At 42.0% G+C, this 27,349-nt stretch overlaps 1 protein-coding gene across 1 annotated transcript in view; it reads left to right on the forward strand.

The window, feature by feature from the left end:
- Window positions 1-27,349, forward strand: part of atp11a (ATPase phospholipid transporting 11A) — a 140,973-nt gene that overhangs the window by 14,845 nt on the left and 98,779 nt on the right. Inside the window, exons 2-3 of the mRNA XM_059970596.1 lie at window positions 9,941-10,063; window positions 25,162-25,251. Of these exons, the coding sequence (XP_059826579.1) occupies window positions 9,941-10,063; window positions 25,162-25,251 (213 nt within the window). The remainder of the gene's footprint in view (window positions 1-9,940; window positions 10,064-25,161; window positions 25,252-27,349) is intronic.

Consider the following 27,349-nt stretch of genomic DNA (forward strand, 5'->3'; position numbering starts at 1 on the left):
TAGATGGGTGACCACTAGGAGAGGTGAGGGGATTAGAAAGTCAGTGCTGTTCCCCGTCGACATTCCCCTCAGCAACAAGTATACCTTTTTGTTTTTTTTAATACTTATATTTTTTTTAAAGAAGAAATGCAAGGTCTCAATTAATAAATATTGAAAAAAAATAATTCAAATACATTAATAAGTCCAAGAGAAAAAAAGAACACCTATCCCAACACCATCTCCCCGCATTTAGAAAGAAGGAAGGAGGAAAAAAAAACATAAAAGATGGAAAGAAAGGAGAGAAGAAGAAAGAAAAGAGGAAAAAAAGAGTAGGCATCTAGCTCTCAGTCAGTTTAAAATACAATTCAAGAAACCAGCTTATAATAAGGAATATATAATTAAAAAAACAAAATAAGTTGAACAATCCAGGCATTTAAGTAATCCAAATATGGTTGCCTAATCTCCATGAACATAGTGTATCCATTCCTAAGGGTATAAGTAATCTTCTCAAGGGGTATACAACTTTGCATTTCTTTATTCCAACGATAAATATGTACAAGGGAATCGGATTTCTGTGTTACCGCCTTGCATTTCCTGGCCACTGACAGCGCAATTTTACTAAATTTGGATTTATTCCTGGGGAGGTTAACTTTCAAAACTGTTAAGTCCCCTAGAAGAAACAATTCTGGGTCTGGAGGGAAATCCATCCCCAGAATCTTTCCCAGTACCTCCCCCAGATCTATCCAAAAAGATCTCAATTTTGTGCACAGCCAGGTGGAATGCAAAAAGGTACCAACATCTATGTCACACCTGAAACAATTATCAGAAATTTCTGGTTTAATTTTATGTATTTTTTCAGGTGTGAGATAACTGATGTAAACAAAAAAATTAAAATGTATCATTCTGTATCTAGAGTTGATAAGAGTGGTAACACTATCCAAACATAAATGTGACCAGTATTGATGATCAATTACAATGCCCAAATCCGACTCCCATCTTTCCCTCGATCTATATATACCAAGCTTTGGGCACTGGTCTTGGAATAAAGAATACAGGTAAACCTTTTTAGATATGGCTGGGGGGATGACCCATCAGATCACGGCAGCAGCAGCCAGGATGGTGGCACTGTTTCCGGCTTTGAAGCTTGACAGAGAAGGGTAAATTCAGGCAGTTCGGTAGTTATAGGGGACTCGATAGTTAGGGGAACAGAAAGATTCTGTTGCCGCAAAAGAAACATCAGGATGGTGTCACAAACAAGAGAAAATCTGCAGATGCTGGAAATCCAAGTAACAGACACAAAATGCTGAAGGAACTCAGCAGGCCAGGCAGCAATTATCGGGGGGGGGGGGTGGGGAAGTACAATTAATGGTTCAGGCCACTCCTGTCTGAAATGTCGACTGCACTTTTTTTCCTATTGATGCTGTCTGGCCTGCTGAGTTCATATATAACCATATAACAATTACAGCACAGAAGCAGGCTATCTCAGCCCTTCTAGTCTGTGCCAGATGCTTACTCTCACCTAGTCCCCATAACCTGCACTCAGCCCATAACCCTCCATTCTTTTCCTGTCCGTATACCTATCCAATTTTACTTTAAATGACAATATCGAACCTGCCTCTACCACTTCGACTGGAAGCTCGTTCCACACAGCTACCACTCTGAGTAAAGAAGTTCCCCCTCGTGTTACCTCTAAACTTTTGCCCCTTAACTCTCAACTCATATTCCCTTGTTTGAATCTCCCTTACTCTCAATGGAAAAAGCCTATGCACATCAACTCTATCTATCCCCCTCATAATTTTAAATACCTCTATTAAGTCCCCCCTCAACCTTCTATGCTCCAAAGAATAAAGACCTAACTTGTTCAACCTTTCTCTGTAAGTTAGGTGCTGAAACCCAGGTAACATTCTAGTAAATCTTCTCTGTACTCTCTCTTTTGTTGACATCTTTCCTATAATTTGGTGACCAGAACTGTACACAATATTCCAAATTCAGCATCACCAATGCCTTGTACAATTTTAACATAAATCCCAACTCCTATACTCAATGTTCTGATTTATAAGGGCCAGCATACCAAAAGCTTTATTCACCACCCTATCCACATGAGATTCCACCTTCGGGGATCTATGCACCATTATTCCTAGATCACTCTGTTCTCCTGCATTCTTCAATGCCCTACCATTTACCATGTATGACCTATTTTGATTAGTCCTACCAAAATGTAGCACCTCTCACTTATCAGCATTAAACTCCATCTGCCATCTTTCAGCCCACTCTTCTAACTGGCCTAAATCTCTCTGCAAGCTTTGAAAACCTATTTAATTATCCACAACGCCACCTATCATAGTATCATCTGCATACTTACTAATCCAATTTACCACCCCATCATCCAGATCATTAATGTATATGACAAACAACATTGGACCCAGTACAGATTCCTGAGGCACCCCGCTAGTCACTGGCCTCCAACCTGACGAACAGTTATCCACCGCTACTCTCTGGCATCTCCCTTCTAGCCACTGTTGAATCCATTTTACTACTTCAATATTATTACCTAACGATTGAACCTTCCTAACTAACCTTACGTGTGGAACCTTGTCAAAGGCCTTACTGAAGTCCATATAGACAACATCCACTGCTTTACCCTCATCAACTTTCCTCATAACCTCTTCAAAAAATTCAATAAGATTTGTCAAACATGACCTTCCATGCACAAATCCATGTTGACTGTTCCTAATCAGACCCTGTCTATCCAGATAATTGCATATGCCATCTCTAAGAATACTTTCCATTAATTTACCCACCACTGATGTCAAACTTGCAGGCAGATAATTGCTAGGTTTAGTCTTAGAACCCTTTTTAAACAATGGAACCACATGAGCAATACGCCAATCCTCCGGCACCATCCCCATTTCTAATGACATTTGAAATATTTCTGTCAGAATAGCATATTTCTGCTATTTCTACACTAACTTCCCTCAAGGTCCTAGGGAATATCCTGTCAAGACCAAAAGACTTATCCACTTTTATATTCCTTAAAAGTGCCAGTACTTCCTCTTCTTTAATCATCATAGTTTCCATAACTACCCTACTTGTTTCCCTTACCTTACACAATTCAATATCCTTCTCCTTGGTGAATACCAAAGAAAAGAAATAGTTCAAAATCTCGCCCATCTCTTTTGGCTCTCCTGTCTCTGCTGCAACCAAATCTCACTAATGGCTACAATGTCGTATTTCCATGTGCTGATCCACGCCCTAAGCTCCCCTGCCTTTCCTACAATAGTTCTTGCATCTTTGCATTGAAATGTACACGAGTCAATGCATTAGTTCCATCATGCTCAATCTTTCTGTTCCTCACTTTATAGTCTTTCCCAATGCACTCCACCTTATACTCTGGTTCCTATTGCCTGCAGTTAGCTTAAATCCCCCTCCCACTGTGCAGCACTGGCAAACCTTCCCATAAGGATATTAGGCCCCCAGTTCAGTTCCTTATGTACAGATTCTACCTTCCCTGGAAGAAAGCCCAATGGTCCAAAAATTTGAAGCCTTCCCTCCTGCACCATCTTCTTAACCGTGTGCTAAACAGTATGATCCTCCTATTTCTGGGCTCACCAGCATGTGGCACAGGTAGCACTGGACGTCCTGTTCTTCAGTTTGGCATCAAACTCCCTGAACTCACTTTGAAGGACCTCATCGCCCTTCCTGCCCATGTCATTGGTACAAACATGAGCCATGATCTCTAGTTCCTCAACCTCCCTTGTAAGAATGCTGTGGGCTTGATTTGAGATGTCTCTGACCCTAGCACCTGGGAAGCATACCTTTCTGGAATACTGTTCATGTCCACGGAACCTCCTGTCTGTTCCCCTAACCAACAAATCTCCTATCACCACAGCTCACCTCTTCTCCCCACTCCCTTCTGAGCCAGATACCTGACAACTGTGGCTTTTCTCTGCTAGATCATTCTCTTCCCCTCCTGCCCTCCCCCCCCCCCCCCCCCCAACAATATCCAACCCGGTATACCGGTTCTTAAGGGGAGCAGCCATAGGTCTACTGTCCCTGGCTGCCTGTCCCCTTTTTCCCCTCAGATAGTCACCCAGTTACCCTCATCCTACACCTTGGGTGTAACTATCAATAACCCCTCATCCTCCTGAATGATCTGCAGTTCATCCAGTTCCTTAACATGGTCTAAATGAAGGTGCAATTGGATGCACTTCTTGCAGGTATCATCATCGGGGGTATTGGAGATCTCCCTGCCTTCCCACGTCCCCCAAGAGGAGCATTGCACTATCTTGCCTGGCACCTATGCTGCTTTAACTGTGAAACAAGAAAGAAAAACTAAATGAAAATACCTCCTTGCAGCTTTCATCTCTCCTCACCAAAGCCTGAACTCCCCACTCCCAAAATGGCCACTCCCTCATTGGAAGCAAAAATGGAAAATGCTGGAAAAGTTGAGCGTGCTGGCAGCATCTGCAGAAGGAGAAACTGCATTGTGCCCAAACCATGGTTGTGGAAGTGAATTTTTAGAGCGTGAAGTTAAGTGGATAACTTTGTCTTCAGTGCTGCCATGTGTCGTGAATAGCACTAGAACTTCATTAATCCAGGCCATTAGGAAATGTTTCATTACATCGCTGAATTAAACCTTTATGATATTAGAAGGACTGGGAAGTGAGGAGATGATAGCCAATCTCTCTCCTCGATCATACCCAACCACTAACATTTGCGTGGTTCGTCCATTTACCCTTCTGGTGAGTGTTGACCTCGTATGTTGGTAAGTGGCTCAGTGTTGTTTAATAGTAAGAAGAAGTAGTTAGACTTCCCCTGCTGGAAATGTTAAGTCATTACCTGGCTCCAGTGTTAATCTGGCACATCAAACTCTGCTTGGGTTGTGTGGCTGCAGTGATTACTCAGTGTAGGCGAGCACAGGGCACTTACTTATCTGTGACATTGTCAGCACACAATGGAACCATCTGCCCCTTGCTCTGGAGAAGCCATTGAATAAGCTGATGTATGCAATGATGTATTTTGAAATGCTGTTTATGCTAATCATAATGTACTCATTTATACCAATCCTATTTACCAGCATTTAGTCTGTAGTCATTATGTGCAGGCAGTTCAAATATTCATCAAGATGATTTTAACCTGTTGTACCTGCCTCCACCTTCTCAATAAACCTTTTGCTTTTTACCTTTCTAATCTTCCATCCTCTACTCTTACACTCCTTTGGCACATGCAAGATATTCTTACCATCTCACCTGTCATAATTTTGTGTCCCTCTGTTGGTTCCCCTCTCCCAGAGTTTCCTCTGCTTCAAGAAAAGCAAGCTCAATATCTTCTTGTAATGGCAATGTCTTGGTGAGCGTCCTTTGTATCCTCTTCAGTGCAATCTCATCTTTCCTATTATGTGGTGACCAGAGCTGTACAGAATATTCCTCTGTAGCCTAAAAGTTGTACCACAACTTCCCTACTTGTATTTTCTGCCTTGCTAACATCTATCCTGTCTCCTGCTGCCATCTTAAGAGTTTTTACATTTGTACACTAAGGTCCCGGTTTTCCTCAATGTACCCTACATGGAATGGAGTTGTACTTGCCATAATTTTTGTTCGTTCATTATATGCTGTGTTGTATGTCTTGTATGATCAGACTCTTTCCATGATCAAGCGACACACAGAAAATGCTAGAGGAACTCCACAGGCTGGGCAGCATCTATGGGGGGTGGGAAAAGTACAGTCGACGTTTTGGGCTGAGACCCTTCGACAGGACCATGATTGTTCTTGGCAAATTCTATAGAAGTGGTTTGCTATTGCCTTCTTTACGAGATGGGTGACCCCAGGCATTACTGATGCTCTTCAGAGATTGCCTGCCTGTTGTCAGTGGTCGCATAATCATGATTTGCGACGTGCAGGCTAGTGGTGAGAGGGAATGTCTTGCTCTCCTTTGGTAAAAATGTGTTTCCACCCCACCACACAAAGTCATAATTTTAGCCCCCAAATTTATCAATATGCTATGTATTTGATGAAGTTGTTAGATTTACAACTGTAATCATCTGACCAAAGGTCACTTTTGTAATTCTCCTCCATAGAATTGATGTTCATTATTAAATCCATAACTTGCCCAAAGGCACATATAGTGCTGGTTTCAAGGACAAAAACTGTCAAAATTACAACTGATAATTACCTTTTTGGGCTATTGATTTAAGAATAATTAACTCTAGGTCGAACAGTAATTTCACTGGCTGGCGCACTGCAATTTTTTTGTCTGCTATACCAGCATTGACTTGAAGCTCATTACATTTCTGCCCTGACTGGCACACCACACCAGCATGAGAGCTCAGTGACAATGTGTTATTCAATAGCATTTTAACAGGGTTAATCATCATCAGGATCTTGAACTTTCTTCATTTTTGCATTTGTTGTTGTGTTTAAAAAGGTTTCAAATGGGACCTGGTTGTGTTCTGGGACATTAATAACAGGATCTGAAATTGTCTTTAATGTAGAGAGAGATTTGATTTTTCTTCACACAAAGATATTGCTGCTTATTAGCTAGTAGTCGGGGATTGATTTTTATTTTTGTGTCAGAGGTGGGTTATACTTGGCAGGGTTAAAGTTGCCATTTCCATTTTAAAGTTCAAAGTAAATTTCATCATTAAAGTACATGTATGTCATATTGTATGACCCTGTGATTCATTTTCTTGTAGGCATTCACAGCAAATTCAAAAACACAATAGTCAATGAGAAACTGCACGGAAACAGAAGGATAGCCAATGTGCAAAAGACAGATTGTGCAAATACAAAGAAAGATAACAGTAATAAATAACTAAGTAATAAATGAGTTGTAGAGCCCCTGAAAGTGACTTGAAACGTTGTGGAATTGGGTCATTGTCGTGGTGAGTGAAGTTATCCATGCTGGTTCAGTGTCTGAATGTTCAGTCGGGGGGGGGGGGGTTAGTAACTGTTGCTGTACCTGCGGTGTGGGACCTACAGCTCCTGTACCTGTTTCCTGATTTAGCAGTGAGGAGAGCATTCAAGCATGTGATAGGGGCATTAAGTACCTTGAAGGGGAAAAGGCAAGTTGCAGTTTAAATAAGTTTTAATTTTATGATTGCTATATGTTTGAAGCCAATTCTTTTCTACATGGGAAAGATGTCACATTTCATATGTTGTATTATAGATAAATGACAATAAATTCAGACATATTAAATCCTTAAATGTTTGTTGGATTACTAGACAAAACACCAGAGAAATGAAATGTGGTAGTCACTGGGCATTTGAAATATTAAAAAAAGCTTAATGTTGGAAATATTAAGCAGGTGGGGTGCTCTTGTGGCAAGAGAAGCAGAGTTCACCTTTTTTGATCAGGGATTTTTCATGAAGGGCATTTAGACATCAGCTTATGTCAATTTAATAAGGACAACTTGATCCAAACAAACCTTCTGTCATCCTCCTCAACTTGGTACTGTTTAAATGTGACCTTTAGGCAGTCTTACAATCTCCAAGGTGGGGTGGGGGGAAAACAATCTCTACATATTGACTCTGGAGTTTGACCCCTTTGATAAGATCATCCCAGTTTTTTTTTTCAGCTAGGACACTTTTAAGTTAAACCTAGGCTTTTTTTTTTGTGTGTGTGGGAAGAGTTTGGCGTTGGAGAAAACAAATTCTGACAAATCCATAAATCTTTCGATCCTCTGCAATGCAATGTTATTTACCGTAAAATACGACCAGAACTGTGTACAGCGTTTGAGTAGTAGTCCAACTGGTGTGTATACAGTCTCAGTGTAATCACTCTCCTCTTGTGTTCAATGTCTTGTCTGAAGAAAAGCATCCTGTGAGCACTTTTATGCTGTTTTTATTGACCTCTCCTTTCTGAGGTCTACTTCACATTCTCCAAGGATCCTCAGTTCTTCCGGACCACAATATAGTTGCATTTATTGTATATACTCTTGCCTTGCTAGATCTCTTCATACGCAGCCTAGCACTTCTAGATTAAATCCCATTTGCCATTTAAAAAAAAATTCTCTCTGCTTAAACAATCATTCTGCAGTGAAGTGGCCAATTTTTGTATCGTTTACAAAACTATCTTGCGCTCTCTACACTTGTCAAAATTATTTCAATGATTTAACATATTCAAAAGGCAACGATTGAAGTCCTGAGTCCTGTGAAATCTGCCAGTGCCAGCCTTCCGGTCTTAAAAATTGGGCACCAGTTATGAACCTTTGCTTCCTGCCATTGAGCTAATTCTGGATCCACTTCCCTTTTGGATCCCATTAGCGTCAACTGTTTTGGACCAGGCAGTGATATGCTATCTTGCTAAAAGTGCATGTACTTCATTATCTCAAAAGTATTTGAACTACAACTATTCTTTTTCTTTTATGGATGCTTATTGTCCTATTCCATATTTGTGTATCTTTTAAAATAGAATGATAACGTTTAGCCTCTTGTTACTACCTCCAAGTTGCGTGGGTATGTCTTTTCCTTAACAAATCCATGCTGACTGTCGCTGTTTAATGAAGATTGATACTGTCCCTTAGAACTTGGCGTGGATTGATATGTGGGACTGGGATATTATAGCTACTATGGAAGCATGGTTGAAGATAATTCATATTGTTCCTCAGAAGCACTCCTATCACTGGTTAAACTCTCTAGCTTATAATTGCTTTATACTATTTTGTTATTTTTCCAACAATGGTCACTAGTGTTGCCATAGAAACCATCTCACAATTGGAGTCAGAACCATTGCAATTTACTTATTTGCTGCATTTATCAGTTTGGGACATGCCTCATCCAGCAATAGATCTGGAAAGATTGGAAGTAAAATTTCAAGTTGTGGAGTAAGGTGGTTGAGTGAACAGAATAAAAGTGATGGGCTTGAGATCCGGAGAAATTTAATGATCATTGGTAATGGTGCTGGTTGAACGTGGGTAAGAGGTGACTGAATAACAAAGTTGTGGCAAGGTATAAATGGGGAACACAAAGAATCTGGAATACCAGAACAAGGGAGATGGGGAGGGTCAGAATGAAGATACTGAAAACAGGAGAAGAAATCGTATCTCTTTTCGGGTAGAGGTGACCCACACAAGAGGGACAGGGTGCACCTGATGAACTGAAGGAGGAACAAATATCCTGGTAGAGATATTGGTTAGTGTTGGGAGGGTTTCAACTCATCTGGTGAGGGAATGCGACTCAAACCAATGGTGAGGTAGATGAGCACACTGAGGCAAATATAAATTGTAGCCCGAGCAGTTTTTGTGATACAAGCTACAGAATCTCATGCCATTTGTCAGAACTGTTAGTAGGGTTAGAAACTGTAAAAAGCTTTTGCAGAAATTTAAAAACATTAACTCGGTGGCAAATTTATTAGTTAAATCGTGTACCTAATAGGTATTTGTTCATGGCCTTTTGTAGCCAGTCCACTTCAACATGTGTTCAGAGATGCAGTTCTGTACACCTCTGTTGAAATGTGTGGATTGCTGTTGCTTTCCTGGCAGTTTGGACCAGTCTGGCCTTTCTCCTTTGACCCTTCTCTTTAATACAGCATTTTCTCTTGCAGAACTGCCATTCACTGTGCGTTTCTGGGGTTGTTTGCACCATTCTCCGTTAACTTCAGAGATTGCAAAAATCTCTGGAGATGAATAGTTTCTGATATGCTCAAACCGCTCCTTCTGACACGAACAATCTTTCCACGATCAGAGTTACTCAGATCACATTTCTGATGTCTGGTCTGAACGGCAACTGAAACTGACAACTGTGTCTGCAGGCTTTTATGCCATTGAGTTGCTTCCACACGATTTGCTGATTAGATATTTGCATTAATGAGCAGATTAATGCAAGTAGTGGCCACTGTATATTCTATCTTTGAAAGTTACATGACTTACAAATTATTTAAAGACACTTATTTCAGCAGTCCCTTCAATAGCTAGAAACAATATTGCAGAATATATTCAACAATAATTGCTGGTCTTTCTGTTTAGTGCGCCGGAGAAGAAAACTGGGTGGATAATCGGACAGTTTATATCGGACATCGTGAACCCCCTCATGGCACGGATGCTTATATTCTACAAAAATATCCTGATAACAGAATTGTATCTTCAAAGGTAAATGTTTGCTTTTGTTTTAATTTGGTTCTTTGCACTGAGAATAAAGTACTTTGCCACTGGAGACACTGGGGAAGCAATACACGTTCTAATTAGGTTGACTAGACCCAACCGTTGGAGGGGCTGTGAATGGGGTCGGAAGTGATTTGAGGAAACAGGAGATGAGGTGTGCTGACTGGCTGCATTGCAGTGTGGTATGGGAACAATGCCTTTGAGGGGAAAATCGTACAAAAAGTAGTGGATTCAGCCCAGTACCCTGTGGGTAAAATGCTCCTAGGCACTGAGTGCATCTACATGAAATGTTGCCGTAGAAAAGCAGCATCCATCATCAAAGATCCTCACCACCAGGCCATGCTCTTTTCTTGCTGTTGCCATCAGGTGGAAGGTACAGGGCCTCAGGACTCACACCACCAGATTCAGGGATAGTAACTATCACTCAACCATCAGGCTCTTGAACAAAAGGGGTAACTACACTCATTTAAGGACCCTTTTATCTTGTTATTTCATGCTCATTATTGCTATTCATTTACTATCTGCATTTGTGCAGTGTGCAGTTTGTTTAGTTTACAGTTCCTGATGTTTACAGATTCTGTTTAGTTACTGCTCTATAGATATGCTAAGTCGGCCTGCAGAGAAAGAATCTCGGTTGTATATGGTGACATGTATGTACTCTAATAAATTTTATTTTAAACTTTGAATGTTTTTATTGATCTCCTCTGGATGGCTGTTGTTGGACAAAAGAAGGTTTTCTCATGTGAACAGACTCGTGATATTTCTAGCTGATGTGGATTTAATGTTCTGTCTGAGAGTAGGAAATTGGATACTGTTAGCCTTTGATTCAGATACTTGACACATGGGTCTATTGGCTCTCAACTTTACACTCTGAGCTTTCATAGCTTTCAAGTTTCTTTTCATGTTGTTCAGCCAACTTTAAAACTGAATTGAGTGAGAAGTATTACACAATTCTTTACTTGGTACTAATTCTTATATGGAATTGCTATTAGTTGTAAATCAATGTATGTAAACACCATATAGTCAGAGTTTAAATCCTGATAAAGTCCAATGTTGAATTTTATATATGAGGGGTGATTGATAAGTTCGTGGCCTAAGGTAGAAGGAATCAATTTTAGAAAACCTAGCACATTTATTTTTCAACGTAGTCCCCTCCTACATTTACACACTTAGTCCAGCAGTCTTGGAGCATACGGATCTTGGACCTCCAGAAAGTGTCCACAGCGGGGGTGATTGATAAGTTTGTGGCCTGAGGTAGAAGGACTTGAGTTATACAGCTCTTGTTACATGCAGATGCAGGTCAACTCTTTGAGTGATAATGCAGAAAGTTTGAAGTTACTAACTCATCTCCTTCTACCTCAGGCCACAAACTTATCAATCACCCCTGCTGTGGACACTTTCTGGAGGTCCAAGATCCGTATGCTGCATGACCGCTGGACTAAGTGTGTAAACGTAGGAGGGGACTATGTTGAAAAATAAATGTGCTAGGTTTTCTAAAACTGACTCCTTCTACCTTAGGCCACAACTTATCAATCACCCCTCGTATCTGGAATTTGTCAATATAATCACGCCAGCAGCATGTTGTGAAATCTCTACACGCTGAGCAGGAAAGGATAGCACACGGAATGTTGCCCTCTCTTGTTCATTCTTTACAAGACTCCAGGCATTGGACCAAGGAAATTCACAGAAATATAAGACATACACTGTTTGCTCCTAACTACCCATCAATATTCTGTTCTTTAGTTCGCTTCAGTTAGTTTTGTTCTGTATGGTGGGATATGGGGGAGAACCTTAAAAAGCATTATGATTGCTGACACTGCCTCAACAATATCCTGATCATTGCTATTGACCAGAAGCTCAACTGAATCAGGGCAGGCCAGGGGCATGGGTATTTCACCCCCCTGACATTACAAGGCCTTTCCACCGTTCACAATCGCATGTTTGTCTAGGGTAGAGCAGCTGGTTTGATCAACATTTAATCCGCCACACGGAATTTCGATTCACATTGCTACTGTCACACAGCAGCCGTAGTGTGTTCCAGCTGTAAAATGCAGTGCAGTTCCTTTGACCGGACCTCCCAGATTCATGACTCTGTCACCAATAAGAAGGGCTGCAGACACAAGGAAATGCCTCCACCTGTAGGTTTATCTTCCAAATTGCACACCAATGTGAGTTGGAAGTGGATTTCTCATCGTTGCTAGTTCCTGACCGTGTAACTCCATCCCTACACCTTTATGGGAGTACCTTCATCAGAAAGAGTGGCCCAGTTTGTGAAGACGTGGCTCCAGTGGCCTGGATTTCATCCTGACTTCCGCTATCCGTTTAGAGCTTACATGTTCTCTCTCTGGCCACATGGGCTTTCTCCCATATCCCAAGAAGTGTGGGCTAGTAGGGTTACCAGTAATTTGCCCCAAGTGTGTAGATGTGTGGCAGTGTATAGGTGGGGGAGGGGGTTGGTGAGATTGATGGGAATGTGAGGGCAGAACAAAATGGGTTGGGCTGGGACGCAGGGGGTCCCAACCTAGGGTCCACAGACCCCATTGCTTAATAGCTATTGTTCCATGGCATGATAAAGGTTAGGAACCCTCAGGTTAGATTAAGCAGCTGTCAGGCCATTAGCACAGATATCTTCCTCATTGTGTTTGATGGGGTTTCCAGGATTTAGAATCTTTGACAATGAAGGTGTAGTGATATTTCCAAGTCAGTGGTATGTTGCAGATACTGCAGTTTCTCTGCATTTCCAGCACTTGCTCTTGGTGGAAGTGATTGTAGTTTTACAGATGAATCTGTAGATGTGTACACTAAAACACTGTGCTGGTGGTGGAGGAGTTGAGTTTTTAGAAAGCTGGCTTTGAAATTCTGAACATTGACTCCAAACCCTAGAATGAAACCATCAGCAAGGAACATGGCACCTGATCACCACCTACCGTTGACCAGTAATCAAGTGGTTTCTTCCTTCCTGTGTCGCATTAAAAGTTTTGACTGTTTCTGGAACTGCACTCATCTGCTCAAGCAGCGAGTATTCTACCGTACTGCTGACTTGTACCTAATAGATTATAGCAAGCTCTTGGGATGTCAGGAGCCAGACCACTCACCGTAGCTTCTTATTTCTTGTAGCATCAGTGGACTGGACAATAGTTATGTGGTAGTTGAGGTTTTTATTTGGTCAATTCTAACCCCAATATTGTCAACAATGCACTCAATCTGGTAGCTGTTATTCAAGTCTGCTAACTCTTCGGGTTTAATATCACAGGCAGGTGTCACGAAATTTGATTTACAACAGCAGTATGTTAGAATACAGAGTAATAAAAACTATAAATGACGACAGACAGACAGACGGACGTACTTTATTGATCCCAAGGGAAATTAGGTTTCATTACAGCCGCACCAACTAAGAATAGTGAAGAAATATAGCAATATAAAACCATAAATAATTAAATAATAATAAGTTAATCATGCCAAGTGGAAATAAGTCCAGGACCAGCCTATTGGCTCGGGGTGTCTGACACTCCGAGGGAGGAGTTGTAAAGTTTGATGGCCACAGGCAGGAATGACTTCCTATGACGCTCAGTGTTGCATCTCGGTGGAATGAGTCTGGCTGAACGTACTCCTGTGCCTAACCAGTACATTATGGAGTGGATGGGAGTCATTGTCCAAAATGGCATGCAACTTGGACAGCATCCTCTTTTCAGACACCACCGTCAGAGAGTCCAGTTCCACCCCCACAACATCACTGGCCTTATGAATGAGTTTGTTGATTCTGTTGGTGTCTGCTATCCTCAGCCTGCTGCCACAGCACACAACAGCAAACATGATAGCATTGGCCACCACAGCCTCGTAGACCATCCTCAGCATCGTCCGGCAGATGTTAAAGGACCTCAGTCTCCTCAGGAAGTAGAGACAGCTCTGACCCTTCTTGTAGACAGCCTCAGTGTTCTTTGACCAGTCCAGTTTATTGTCCATTCATATCTCCAGGTATTTGTAATCCTCCACCATGTCCACACTGACCCCTTGGATGGAAACAGGGGTCACTGGTGCCTTAGCCCTCCTCAGGTCCACCACCAACTCCTTAGTCTTTTTCACATTAAGCTGCAGATGATTCTGCTCGCACCATGTGACAAAGTTTCCCACTGTAGCCCTGTACTCGGCCTCATCTCCCTTGCTGATGCATCCAACTATGGCGGAGTCATCAGAAAACAAATACAAATAGATTAAAAAAAAAATGAAATAACTAGTGCAAGAAGAGGGGGAAGTGTATTGGAGGTGTTCATGGGCTCATTGTGCATTCAGAGATCTGATGGCAGAGGGAAAGAAGCTGTTCCTGAATCCCTTGAGTGTGTGCCTTCAGGCTCCTGTACCATCACCTTGATGGTAGCATTGAGAAGAGGGTATGTCTGAAGTGACGGGGGTGCTTAATGATGGTTGCTTTCTTTTTTATTTGAGGCATCACCTTTTGAGGGTGCCCTCAGTGTTGAGGGAGCTAGTCCCTATGATTGTGCTGGCAGAGTCTGCAACTCTTTGTAGGGTTTCCAGTCCTGCAGCCTGTGCGGTGACACCTCCATACAAGATGGTGTTGCAACCAGTTAAAGTGCTCTATAGACATCTGTAGATGTTTGAGTGTCTTTGACCTACCAATTCCCCTCAAGTTCCTAATGAAATATATCCACTGTTGTGTCACGTTTGTATTGCATTTATATGTTGGGCCCACGATAGATCGTAAGAGAAGTTGACACCTGGAAACTTGAAATTGCTCACCCCCTCCAATTCTGATCCCTCAATGAGGACTGGTGTGTGTTCCCTTAAGTTGTCCTTCCTGAAGTCCACAATCAATTCTTTATTGATCTTGCTGAAGTTGAGTGCAAGGCTATTGCGGTGACATCACACAGACTGCTGAACCATCTCGCTCCTGGACGCCTGCTCGTTGCCACCTGAAGTTCTGCCAACAACAGTTGTGTTTGCAAATTTATAGATAGTGTCTAAGCTGCAACTAGCTACGTGGTCATGACTGTGGAGAGGGAGTGGGGCAGCGGGCTAAGCAAGCATCCTTGTGGTATGCCAGTGTTGATGTCAGTGAGATGTTCTGATCTGCACAGACTGATCTCCCGGTGAAGAAGTCAAGGATCCAGTTGCAGAAGGAGATGCAGAGGCCGATGTTGGGGAGCTTTTTGATTGGAACTGAGAGTATGATTGTGTAGAACACTGAATTGTAAAATGCCATTCTGCCATAAGTGTTACTATTGTCCAGGTAACTGGGGCTGAGTGGAGCCAGTGAGATGGCATCCACTGATATCAGCAAATTGCTGTGTACTTGGGCAGGAGTTGATTCGAGCTATAACCAATCTCTCAAAGCACTTCATCACAGTAGATGTGAGTGCTACTGGACGATAGTCATTGAGGCAGGTTGCTCAGCTCTTCTTGGACACTGGGATGATTGTTTCCCTTTTGAAGCAGGAGGGAGACTCTGACTGCATGAGGGAGATGTCCTGGAACGCTCCTGATAGTTGGTTGGCACAGGTCTTCAGATCCCTACCAGGTACATAGATAGTCAGGACCTGATGCATTGTGAGGGTTCACCTTCTTGAAAGAATTCTGACATCGGCCTCAGGGACAGAGATCACAGGATCACTGGATGCTGCAGGGATTGGTATAGATGTAATTTTATTTCAAAGGAAAGAACTGAGCTCATCTGTGAGTAAAGCATCTCTACCATTCACAATAGTCCATTTTCTTTGTAGGAAAGTAACAGCCTGCAAACCTTGCCAGAGGTGAAATGCATCTGACTCTGTCTCTAGCCTCAATCAGAATTGTTTTTTTTCTCTCATTCTTATCTGGATTTGTATAGTTCCGGATCACTGGTCTTGAATACCACAGGTCAGGCCCTCAACAGACTACGAATCTCCTGGTTCATCCATTAGGCAGACACTCATCCACAGACGTTTTGATTAGGTTGCTGACAACTGTGGCAAAATCATTCAGACTTGGAGATGAATCCCTGAATATTGTCCAATCCACTGACTCAATACAGTTCTGTAGGTGCTCCTCTGCCTCCTTCGACCATCGTTTGGTCCTCACCACTGGTACTGTGGTCTTCAGTCTCTGCCTATATGCTGTGAGTCGAAGTACAGCCAGGTGATCAGACTTTCCAAAGTGTAACGTGATGACATGGTAAGCATTCTTGATGGGCAGATAACAGTGGCCCAGTGCGTTGGCTCCTCTGGTTCCACGGGTGATATGTTGGTGGTTGCCATTCGGAGACTTCAGGCTGGCCTGGTGGAAGTCCCCCACAGTGCTGGGGACGTTGCTGTGTGCCTGCTGATTAGGTTGCTCAGCTTGTCCAGAGTGTGCCAGAGGTGGAAGGTACACCGCTAGCAGGATGATGGTGGGAAAACTCCCACGGCAGGTAAAACGGATTACTTTTGACTGCTGGGTGTTCCAGTTTGGCTGAGCAGGACTGAGACAAAACCACCACATCTGTGCTAAGTTAATTCTAAAGCATACTCCACCTCCTCTGCCTTTAAAAGACTGAGCTGTCTGGCCTTTACAGTGAATGGTGAAGCCATTGGGCTGTAGTGCTGCATCTGAGGGGGTGGGGGGGGTGGGTTGCCATGTTCCTGTGAAGCGAAGTACACAGCAGTCTTGGATGTCCCTCGAGTATAGCAACTTGCTCTGAAGTCTTCAATTTTATTTTCCAGAGACTGCACAATTGCCAATTGGATATTTATTTGGGAGTGGTGTGTAAAGCCTCTCTATTTCGATCTTGCTTACAGCCTAGCATACCTTCTGTGCTATGTTTTTCTTGAAGGGAAACTGCACTTGTGACCCAAGTCTGCAATCTGGGATCCACCGACTCTTGAGTGTCGGTAGATTTTTGAAATGTCTTGGAACAATGTTGCTTATGGAAATACCCATTGCTGTTCCTGTGGATTTCAGCTGCAGTAGTCTTGAAAGTGAATCATTAAACATTCCCAACAGAACTGCACTCATCCTTATCAGTGCTGCCTTTGATGTTGGGAGATTTGAGGGGATTGGACTTAAGTTTGGAATTCCAGTGGTAATGGCATGTAGTTTAATAATCTCTGTGACACCCATTCCCTGCCTCCTGCACCCCACCCCCTATACCAGATGGGATAGAATGTACATGGAGTTGCTTGGCATGTTGTCTTAAATATGATTCTGTGAAGTTAATTGCAAAATTGTTTGAACGAGTGTTTCCAATTTAGACACGTATGCACAGATGTTTGCTAGGCTGACCGGCTGGGAATGATTTTTTTTACCATGTCCAAATTTGGTGTCCTGATGCTGACTTGCCCATATAGATTCATTCTTTTGACGTTAGTTTTTATTGTTGCAATACTCTGCTGAGGCATAACAACAAATTTAATGATGTATGCCAGTAGTATTAAACCTGATTCTGTTTAACTGTGGTGTGTTGGACTGTTTCAGAAGGCATTTTAAGAGTAAACCACAGTGATGTGGTTTGACTTTTGTGTAGATCAAGCTGGATAATGATGTCACATTTCTTCCCTGGAGAGTGTTCTTGAACTAGTTGTTTTTACAAATTTGCTGCCTTTGGAAATAAACAACTAATTTCCCAACTTCTGCTGAGCATCCCTCATCATTCCCCTTTTGTTGTCCTTGTGTCCCCTTTTGGAATTTCCTGAAAATGCCTCATTAATGGTCAGTACTTTTTATTGTTTGTCTTGTGCCACCCATCTCCCCAGCTCTGCTTTGGATCTCGACCTGAACCAGCAGCTGCACATTTCCTTGCCTGATCTGCTGAGCGTTTTGTATCATGCTTCAGATTTCCCTCACTTTTCATCTCTTGTGTCTCCCTCTTCTCCCAGTTCTGAGGGCAGACGGGTCATGGAGCCAAAAAATATTAACTCACTTACTCACTCCATCCCTCTACCCTTTCATCTCCCATCCTCCCATTCTCCACTGCCCCTTCAAGCTACCCTACCCAGCAATCCCCTGATTTAATCCTAGCCTAATCATAAGAGAATTTACAGTGACTGATTAATCTACCAATTGTTATGTTTGGACTGTAAGAACAAACCCATGTGATCACAAGCAAATGTACAAGCACCTTATAGCAGCAATGGAAACTGAACCCAGGTGCTGCCATTTTCTTTTAAGTCAAATGCTTCTTGACTGGCTGTGTTCTTCCAGTATTTTTGTTGTGACTGTTTTCAGTTTCATTTAAATTCCAGTTGTTGCATGATTATATTTGAATTATTTTCTCTGGACGAATCCAGTCCTCTGGGTTATTGGTCCTTAAGTTTACATATAGTTGCAAATTAACTTCTTTTTAACTGGTTGAGTTAGAACCCAGTTGACATGCTGGAGAAGGTCTTTGAGGAGAAGGTATTCTGCTGGAGGTGTTCAGCATAATCAAATTCCAGCATTGGCAGGAGACACTGAGGAAGTGTGCAATTGTACTGGTGGGCAAAGTACCTGATCAGTTAATGGTCATATCATAACTTGCATTTCATTTATGGCATTCCAAACAACCAGAATTGAATTATTAACTGAACTCCTTCCTTTAGGTCAGGGCTGGTCTAATTAGAGAAGGGAGGGCCATCTTTAGATGGGAACAAGTATTTTATGCATAATGTTCTGGTGTTTAGAGGCCACCAAGCATCACAATGATGTCAAATGACATTCAAGTCCCGATGAAGGGTCTCGTAAGGCATAACCTTCTTTTGACAAAGCCATACTGACTATTCCTAATCATATTGTGCCTTTCCAAATGTTCATAAATCCTGCCTCTCTGGATCTTTATCAACTTACCGACCACTGAAGTAAGACTCACTGGTCTATAATTTCCTGGGCTATCTCTACTCCTTTCTTGAATAATGGAACAACATCTGCAACCCTTCAATCCTCTGGAACCTCTCCTGTCCCCATTGATGATGCAAAGATCATTGCCAGAGACTCAGCAATCTCCTCCTTCGCCACCTATATAGCCTGGGGTACATCTCGTCCAGTCCTGTTGACTTACCCACCTTTGATACTTTCTAAAAGCTCCAGCACATCCTCTTCCTTAATATCTACACGCTCAAGCTTTTCAGTCTGCTGCAAGTCATCACAACAATCACCAATATACTTTTCCATAGTGAATACTGAAGCGAAGTATTCATTAAGTACCTTTGCTATTTCCTCCAGTTCCATATACACTTTTCCACTGTCACATTTGATTGGTCCTATTTTCTCACGCCTTATCCTCTTGCTCTTCATATACTTGTAGAATGCTTTGGGTTTTTCCTTAATCCTGCCTGCCAAGACTTTCTCATGGCCCCTCCTGCCTCTCCTAATTTCCTTCTTACGCTCCTCCCTATTAGCCTTATAATCTTCTTGATCTCTAACATTATCTAGCTCTCTGAACCTTTTATAAGATTTCCTTTTCTTCTTGACTAGATTTATTACAGTTTTTGTACACCACGGTTCCTGTACAGCATGGTTCCTGTACCCTACCATAACTTCCTTGTCTCATTGGAACATACCTAAGCAGAACTCCACACAAATATGCCCAGAACATTTGCCACGTTTCTTCCGTACTTATCCCTGAGAACACCTGTTTCCAATTTAAGCTTCCAATTTCCTGCCTGATTTAGCCTCATAATTCCCCTTACTCCAATTAAACACTTTTCTAACTTCTCTGTTCCTATCTCTCTCCAATGCTATTTTAAAGGAGATAGAATTATGATCACTATGTCCAAAATGCTCTCCCACTGAGAGACCTGACACCTGACCAGGTTCATTTCCCAATACCAGATCAAGTACAGCCTCTGCTCTTGTAGGCTTATCTATATATTGTATCGAGAAACCTTCCTGAACACACCTAACAAACTCCACCCAATCTAAACCCCTTGCTCTAGGGATTTACCAATTGATATTTGGGAAATTAAAATCTCCCATCACAACTCTGTTGCTATTACACCTTTCCAGGATCTGTTTCCCTATCTGCTGCTTGATATCCCTGTTACTATTGGGGAGCCTAGTTTAAAAAAAATACCTAGTAAAGTTATTGACACCTTTCTGTTCCTAATCTCCACCCATAGAGACTTCGTAGACAATCTCTCCACGGCATCCACCTTTTCTGCAGCCGTGACACTATCTCTGACCAACAGTGCTGCACCCCTACCTGTTTTGCTTCCCTCCCTGTCCTTTCTGAAACATCTAAAACCCGGCCTTGAAGTAACTATTCCTGTCTCTGAGCCATCTTAGTCTCTGTAATGGCCACCACATCATATCTCCAAGTACTGATCCACACTCTAAGCTCATCTGCTTTGTTCACAATATTCCTTGTGTTAAAACAGATGCATCTCAGACCTTTGGTCTGAGTGCGTCCCTGTCTCTATCACCTGCCTGTCCTCCCTCATGCACTGTCTACAATTTTTCTCTATTTGTGAGCCAACCTCCTCTTTAGTTTGGTTCCCACCCCCGAACGATTCTAGTTTAAACTTTTCCCAGTAGCCTTAGCAAACCTCCTTGCCATGATATTGGTCCCCCTGAGATTCAAGTGCAACCCATCCTTTTTGTACAGGTCACACCTGCCCCAAAAGAGGTCCCAATGATTCAGAAGTCTGTATCCCTGCCCCTTGCTCCAATCTCTCAACCACGCATTTATCCTCCACCTCATTCTATTCCTACACTCACTGTCACATGGCACAGGCAGTAATCACTTGTTTACTACCTCTGCGGTCCTGCTTCTCAACTTCCTTCCTAACTCCCTGCAGTCTTTTTTTTTTGGGATCTCTTCCCTTTTCCTACCTATGTCGTTGGTACCTATATGTACCATGACCTCTGGCTGTTCTCCTTCCCACTGCAGGATATTTTGGACGTGATTTGGAACATTCCGAATTTTGGCACCTGGGAGGCAATCTACAATCTGTGCTTCTTTCCTGCATCCACAGAATCTCCTGTCTGATCCCCTAAGTATAGAGTTCCCTATCACTACTGCCATCCTCTTCCTTTGCCTACCCTTCTGAGCCACAGGGCCAGATTCTGTGCCAGAGGCTTCTGTCGCTTTCCCCAGGTAGGCCATCCCACCCAACAGTACTCAAACAGGTGTATTTATTGTTAATGGGGACAGCCACAGGGCCGAAAACTGTTGACAATACTCCAAGTGCAGCTTGACTAGTGTCTGATAAAGGCTCAGCATTATCTTCTTGCTTTTATATTCTATTCCCTTTGAAATAAATGCCAACATTGCATTTGCCTTCTTTACCACAGACTCAACCTGTAAATTAACCTTCTGGGAGTCTTGCACGAGGACTCCCAAGTCCCTCTGCACCTCTGATGTTTGAACCTTCTCCCCATTTAGATAATAGTTCGCTCTATTGCTCTTTTTACCAAAATTTATTAGTATACATTTCCCAAAACTGTATTCCATCTGCCTCTTTTTTTTGCCTCTTCTTCCAATTTGTCAGTCCTACCTGTCTTCCTGTCATCTGCAAACTTTACCCCAAAGCCATCAATTCCATTATTGAAATCATTTATAAACAATGTAAAAAGCAGTGATCCCAATACTGACCGCTGAGGAACATCACTCATCACCAGCAGCCAACAGAAAAGCCCCTTTTATTCCCACTTGCTGCCTCCTGCCTGTCAGCCATTCCGCTATCAATGCCAGCATCTTTCTTGTAATGCCATTGGATTCTATCTTGTTAAGCAGCCTCGTGTCACCTTATCAAACGCCTTCTGAAAATCCAAATAAATGACATCCACTGCCTCTCTGAGGTTAGGTTAACTGGTTTATAATTTCTTTTTTTTCCACTTTCCTCCCTTACAGTGGAGTGACATTTGCAATTTTCCAATCCTCGGAGATCATACCAGAATCAAATGATTCTTGAAAGATCATGTTATCTCTTCAGCAATCTCTCTCAGGACACTGGGATGAAGTCCAACTGGCCCAGGTGACCTAACCACCTTAAGAACTTTGAGTTTGCCTCACACTTTTTCCTTTGAAATAGCAATGGCTGTCACTCCTGCTCACAGACCTCTGTATTCGCTGTGGAAGACATTAGCATTGCGCCAGATGCAAAGTACCTATTACATTCATTTGCCATTTCTTTGTCCCCCATTACAACCTCACCAGCATCATTTTCTAGTGGTCTAATATCAACTCTTAGTCCCCTTTTACTCTTCATTTAACTGAAAAGACTTTCGGTATCCTGCTTTAGTTGGTTAGTCTGCCCTCATATTTCATCTTTGTCCTTATAGCTTTATTTGCCTTTTGTTGGATTTTAAGAACTTCCCAATCATCCAACTTCCCAGTCACTTTTGCTACCTTGTATGTCCCTTGGCTTTTATATAGTCCTTAATTTTCTTTGTCAGCCATAATTGCCTACACCTGCACTTGAGAGCAGAGTGGGACATGTCTATACTGTGCCTTGTGCACTATTCCTATAAACTTCAGCCATCTCTGCTCTGCTGTCATCCCCACGAGTATAGAACATAGAATAGTACAGCACATTACAGGCCCTTCGGCCCACAGTGTTCTGCTGACCCTGAAACCCTGCCTCCCATATAACCCCCCACCTTAAATTCCTCCATATACCTGTCTAGTAGTCTCTTAAACTTCACTAGTGTATCTGCCTCCACCATTGACTCAGGCACCAACCACTCTCTGAGTAAAAAACCTTCCTCTAATATCGCCCTTGAACTTCCCTCCCCTCACCTTAAAGCCATGTCCTCTTGTACTGAGCAGTGGTGCCCTAGGGCAGAGGCGCTGGCTATCCACTCTATCTATTACTCTTATCTCCCTCTAATCCCCCTGGGCAAGCTCTTCTCTCATGCCTCTGTAATTTCCATCAGTTACAATACTGATAGATGTGAGTTGTGCTTCTCCCTTTGAAACTGTAGTATGAATTCAATCATATTATGACCACTGCCTTCTTAGAGTTTTTTTTACATTAAGCTCTCAAATAAGATCTGGGTTATTACACAACACCCAATTGAAGGTAGCTTTTTCCCAAGTAGGCTCAAGCACAAGCTGCTCTAAAAAGCCAGCTTGTTAGGCATTCAACAAATCTCCTCTCTTGCAATCTGACACCGACCTGATTTTCCCCAATCCCCTTGCATATTGAAGTCCCCCATTACAATTGTGTCATTACACTTATTACATGCCTTTTCCAGCTCCCTTTGTAACCTCAACCCCACATCTTAGCCACTATTTGGAGGCCTATATATAATTCCCATATTTTCTTCTACCCTTGCAGTTTCTTATCTCCACCCACAAATATTCAACATTCTCTGACACGATGTAATCTCTTTCTAGGATGTAATTCCATCTCTTACCAACAGAGACACACCACCACTATGCCTTCCTACCTGTCTTTTCGATATAAAGTACATCCTCTGATGTTTAGCTCCCAACTATGGCCTCCTTTCAGCCATGACTCAGTGATGCCCCCTATGTCATACCAACCAATCTCTAATTGCACCACGAGTCCACCCACTTCACAGTCAGGTAGCATCTGTGTGAGTAAAGGAATTTGTTGATGTTTCCATTCAAAACCCATATTGGTACGGATGCAGGGCTTCGCCCCAAACCACTACATCCTATCGTCCCACAGGTGCTGCTCAACCCAGTGAGCTCCTCCAGCTTGTCTGGCGCTCCAGTTTCCAGCACATGCATTCTCTGATGTCACCTCATTAACGTTCTCTGCTGAGAGAAATGTCCTCACTGTCCTCACTGCTCAATATTAAAACATTCTAATCTTTGCATACCTTGTCAGCCTCATTTCCTTCCATGGGGAAGAAGTTGCAGTCTTGAACATGTGGTTCCGCAGATGTTGGATATCTTCAGCACACAAAGCACTGGAGGAACTCAGCAAGTCGGGCAGCATCAATAGAGGAGAATAAATAGTTATTGTTTTAGGCTGAAACCCACCCCCTGGGACAGTGATGGAAAGGGCCAGAGTGAGAAAGTGAGGAGAGGGTAAGGAGTACAAGCTGGCAGGTGATAGGTGGAAGAGGGGGTATGAAGTAAGAAAATGGAGGGGTGATAAGTGGAAGAGGTGAAGGTCTGAAAAAGAAGGAATCTAATAGGAGAGAATGATGGACAAAGGAAGGGAAGGAAGAAGGGGAACTGAGGAGGTGATGGGCTGGTGAGTAGAAGGGGTGAGAGGGTACTCTGAATGGGAATGGAAATCAAGGGGAGGGATGAGTAATCTGATGTTCATCAGTCAGCTTAGAGGCTACCCAGATAGACTGAGGTGTTGCTCCTCCAGCCTGAGTTTGGTCTCATTATTTTAGTAGGGGAGGCCAAAGACAGTCATATATGGGGTGGGAAGTTGAATTGAAATGGGTATCCACATCCAGTCTATGATAACCCTTGCCCCTCCCCATTGAAATACCTGCACCACATTTTGCTCTTGCTCATAACATGATGCATCCTTGTGTTGGTGTGCCCGTCATATTGGTCTGCGGTGTCAAATAGACAAAAGCATTACATCCATCAATATGTATTTGCTCAAAACTCTGCTCAAAACTCTACTCAAAATAAAAGCAGAAAATGTTGGGACATACTCAGCAAATCAGGCAGCATTGTGGAGAGCAAAGTCTTTTTAGATGGAAGACCTTTCATCAGAGCTGGGAAAGATAAGTTGAAAAATACTCATTTTGCATTTGTGGTTGATGAATGGATAGGTCAAACGGAATATCTGTTTAGGCAATAGCATGGTTATCCCAGTCTTTACTGAGCAACCTAGTTAGCAGATTAATAAGGAAGGTTTGAAGTGCAAAAACAAAGTGTGTTCAAGCTATGATGTGCAGATCTAAACTGTTGCTGGAACTTGAATCCGAAAGGGAATGTTGGAAATGTCCAGTAGATCGGGTAGAGTGTATTGGGAAAATAAAACTTGTTAACTTTATAGATGTTTAATCCTACAGATAATTCTCTTTCTTAATGTTTTCTTTGGAAGTTCATCATGCTGCAAGAAAATGCTTTAGCACTTGTGTCCAATGGGAAGAAATTGGATTTGAATTGGAAAAAATGTTTAAATCATATTTGATTTTTCTATGCATGCTATTGTAACTTTTTTATTCTGTTTTCACTTTTTCTTTCCTTATCTAAACAGTACACCTTCTGGAACTTCATTCCCAAAAACTTATTTGAACAGTTCAGAAGAATTGCGAACTTTTATTTTCTAATCATATTTCTTGTGCAGGTATGTATCATTCATTCAAAATCGAATGTCTCCTACTTCTCAGAACAATGCAAGTTATTTTGTAAATTGAAGAGGGTTTAAATTTGCTTGGCAGGGGATGGAAACCTTGCGGGAAATCTGGGGAAGAAGGTGAGGGAGAGAGAGGAGGAAAAATGGGAAAGGGACATTGGGAAAGTAATAAATGTGTAGATGACAATAGCAGTAAAGAAAATAGGACCAATCAAGTGTGACAGTGGAAAAATGTGTATGGAATTGGAGGAGATGGCAGATACTTCAGTATTTACTATGAAAAAAGATCTTGGTGATTGTATGGATGATTTACAGCCGATTGAAAAGCTTGTGCATATAGACGTTAAGAAAGGGGATGTGCTGGAGGTTTTGGAGAGCATCAAGTTAGATAAGCCTCCGGGACCGGATGAGATGTATCCCAGGCTACTGTGGGAGGCAAGGGAGGAGATTGCAGAGCTTCTGGCAATGATCTTTGCATCATCAATGGGGATGGGAGAGGTTCCAGAGTATTGGAGGGTTGTAGATGTTGCTCCCTTATTCAAGAAAGGGAGTAGAGATAGCCCAGGAAACTATAGACCACTGAAACCTACTTCAGTGGTTTGTAAGTTGATAGAAAAGATCCCAAGAAGCAGGATTTATGAACATCTGGGGAGGCATAATATGATCAGGAATAGTCAGTATGGCTTTGTCAAAGGCAGGTCATGCCTTACAAGCCTGACTGAGTTTTGAGGATGTGGGTGAATACGTTGATAAAGGTCGAGCAGTAGATGTAGTGTATATGGATTTCAGCAGGGCATTTGATAAGGTACCCCATGCAAGGCTTATTGAGAAAGTAAGGAGGCATGGGATCCAAGGGGACCTTGTTTTGTGGATCCAGAACTGATCCCACTGAAGGCAAAGAGTGGTTGTAGATGGGTCATATTCTGCAGGAAAAATGATAAAATAATTAAGTGCATTTGACTTTTCATATTCTGTGAGAACACTTACAAATTGCATAAATAGAAGTAAATAGGAGTAATGTTGCCTTTAGGGCTGCAATGTAATAGAAGTTGTTATAAACAACTATAGAAGAAAGTGAAGAGTGGCTGGCTTAGTACTTGGGAATGGAGGAAATCAGTCCAATAGTGGCTTGACAGATTCTCATGAAGAACTAGGAATTTGGGTCGAGCTAAAATGGTCAAAGGAAGAAAACTTTTTTTTTATATATGGCTAGCAAATAGTGGTTGTAATATTGAGTTGGCACAAGTTGGTAAATTTAGAGATACGTGGGATTGGAAACTTAAACCTACCCCTGACTGAAGAAAGAATAGTTGCCTTAAAGTGATTGACTTGTATACAAGTTGCTTTTCTAGATCAATATGTTGTGGAATTATTGAGGGGAAAATGTTGTTTTGGATCAGATATTGTGCAATAAGTAAAGGTTAATTGATGATCTGGCACAGATTTTACCTGACTTGGTATGTGTTTTAAAGTAATTTCTATTTTTATATGAAAATTACATCATCTGAAGTTTATTTTCGTTTTAAATTCATGATACATTTGTCAAAAGTCTTTTAAGAAAAAGTGACCCTACTAAAGAAGATTACAATGATTTTGGAAGTGGTGGTGTTCACTGTGAAACGGCCCTTAATATAAATGAAGGAAACTGAAGGCAAAGGATTGATTTGGAAGATGCAGTGCCTATTATGATTGACGTTTGAAGAAATGTATGGGATAGAAAAGAAATATGTTTTAATACACACAAAGGCAAAGAGAATGTTATTTTTATCTGTGGCTGACCAGGTAAATAGCATTAAATCCTGGGCTGAGGCTTTGAAACTGAAAAGGAAACCTGCAGATGCTGGAAATCTGCAAAAACAGAATGTTATAGTTACTCGGCAGGTCAGGCTTTATCTGTGGAGCTGATGCTCTTGGTCAAAGCCCTTTGTCAAAACTGGGAAACAAACAATAAAAGCTTGTTAAGCTGCAAGAAGAGTGTTGGGCCAACATTATTTCCAGTAGGGTAAAACCAAGATGCGCATGGGGAGTAACTCTTTAATTGACAAGCAATTAGATGGTGTTGATGTTTCAAAGGACCTAGCTGTGTTTC

Source organism: Hypanus sabinus, chromosome 5 (assembly GCF_030144855.1).
Source record: "Hypanus sabinus isolate sHypSab1 chromosome 5, sHypSab1.hap1, whole genome shotgun sequence".
Lineage (NCBI taxonomy): Eukaryota > Metazoa > Chordata > Chondrichthyes > Myliobatiformes > Dasyatidae > Hypanus > Hypanus sabinus.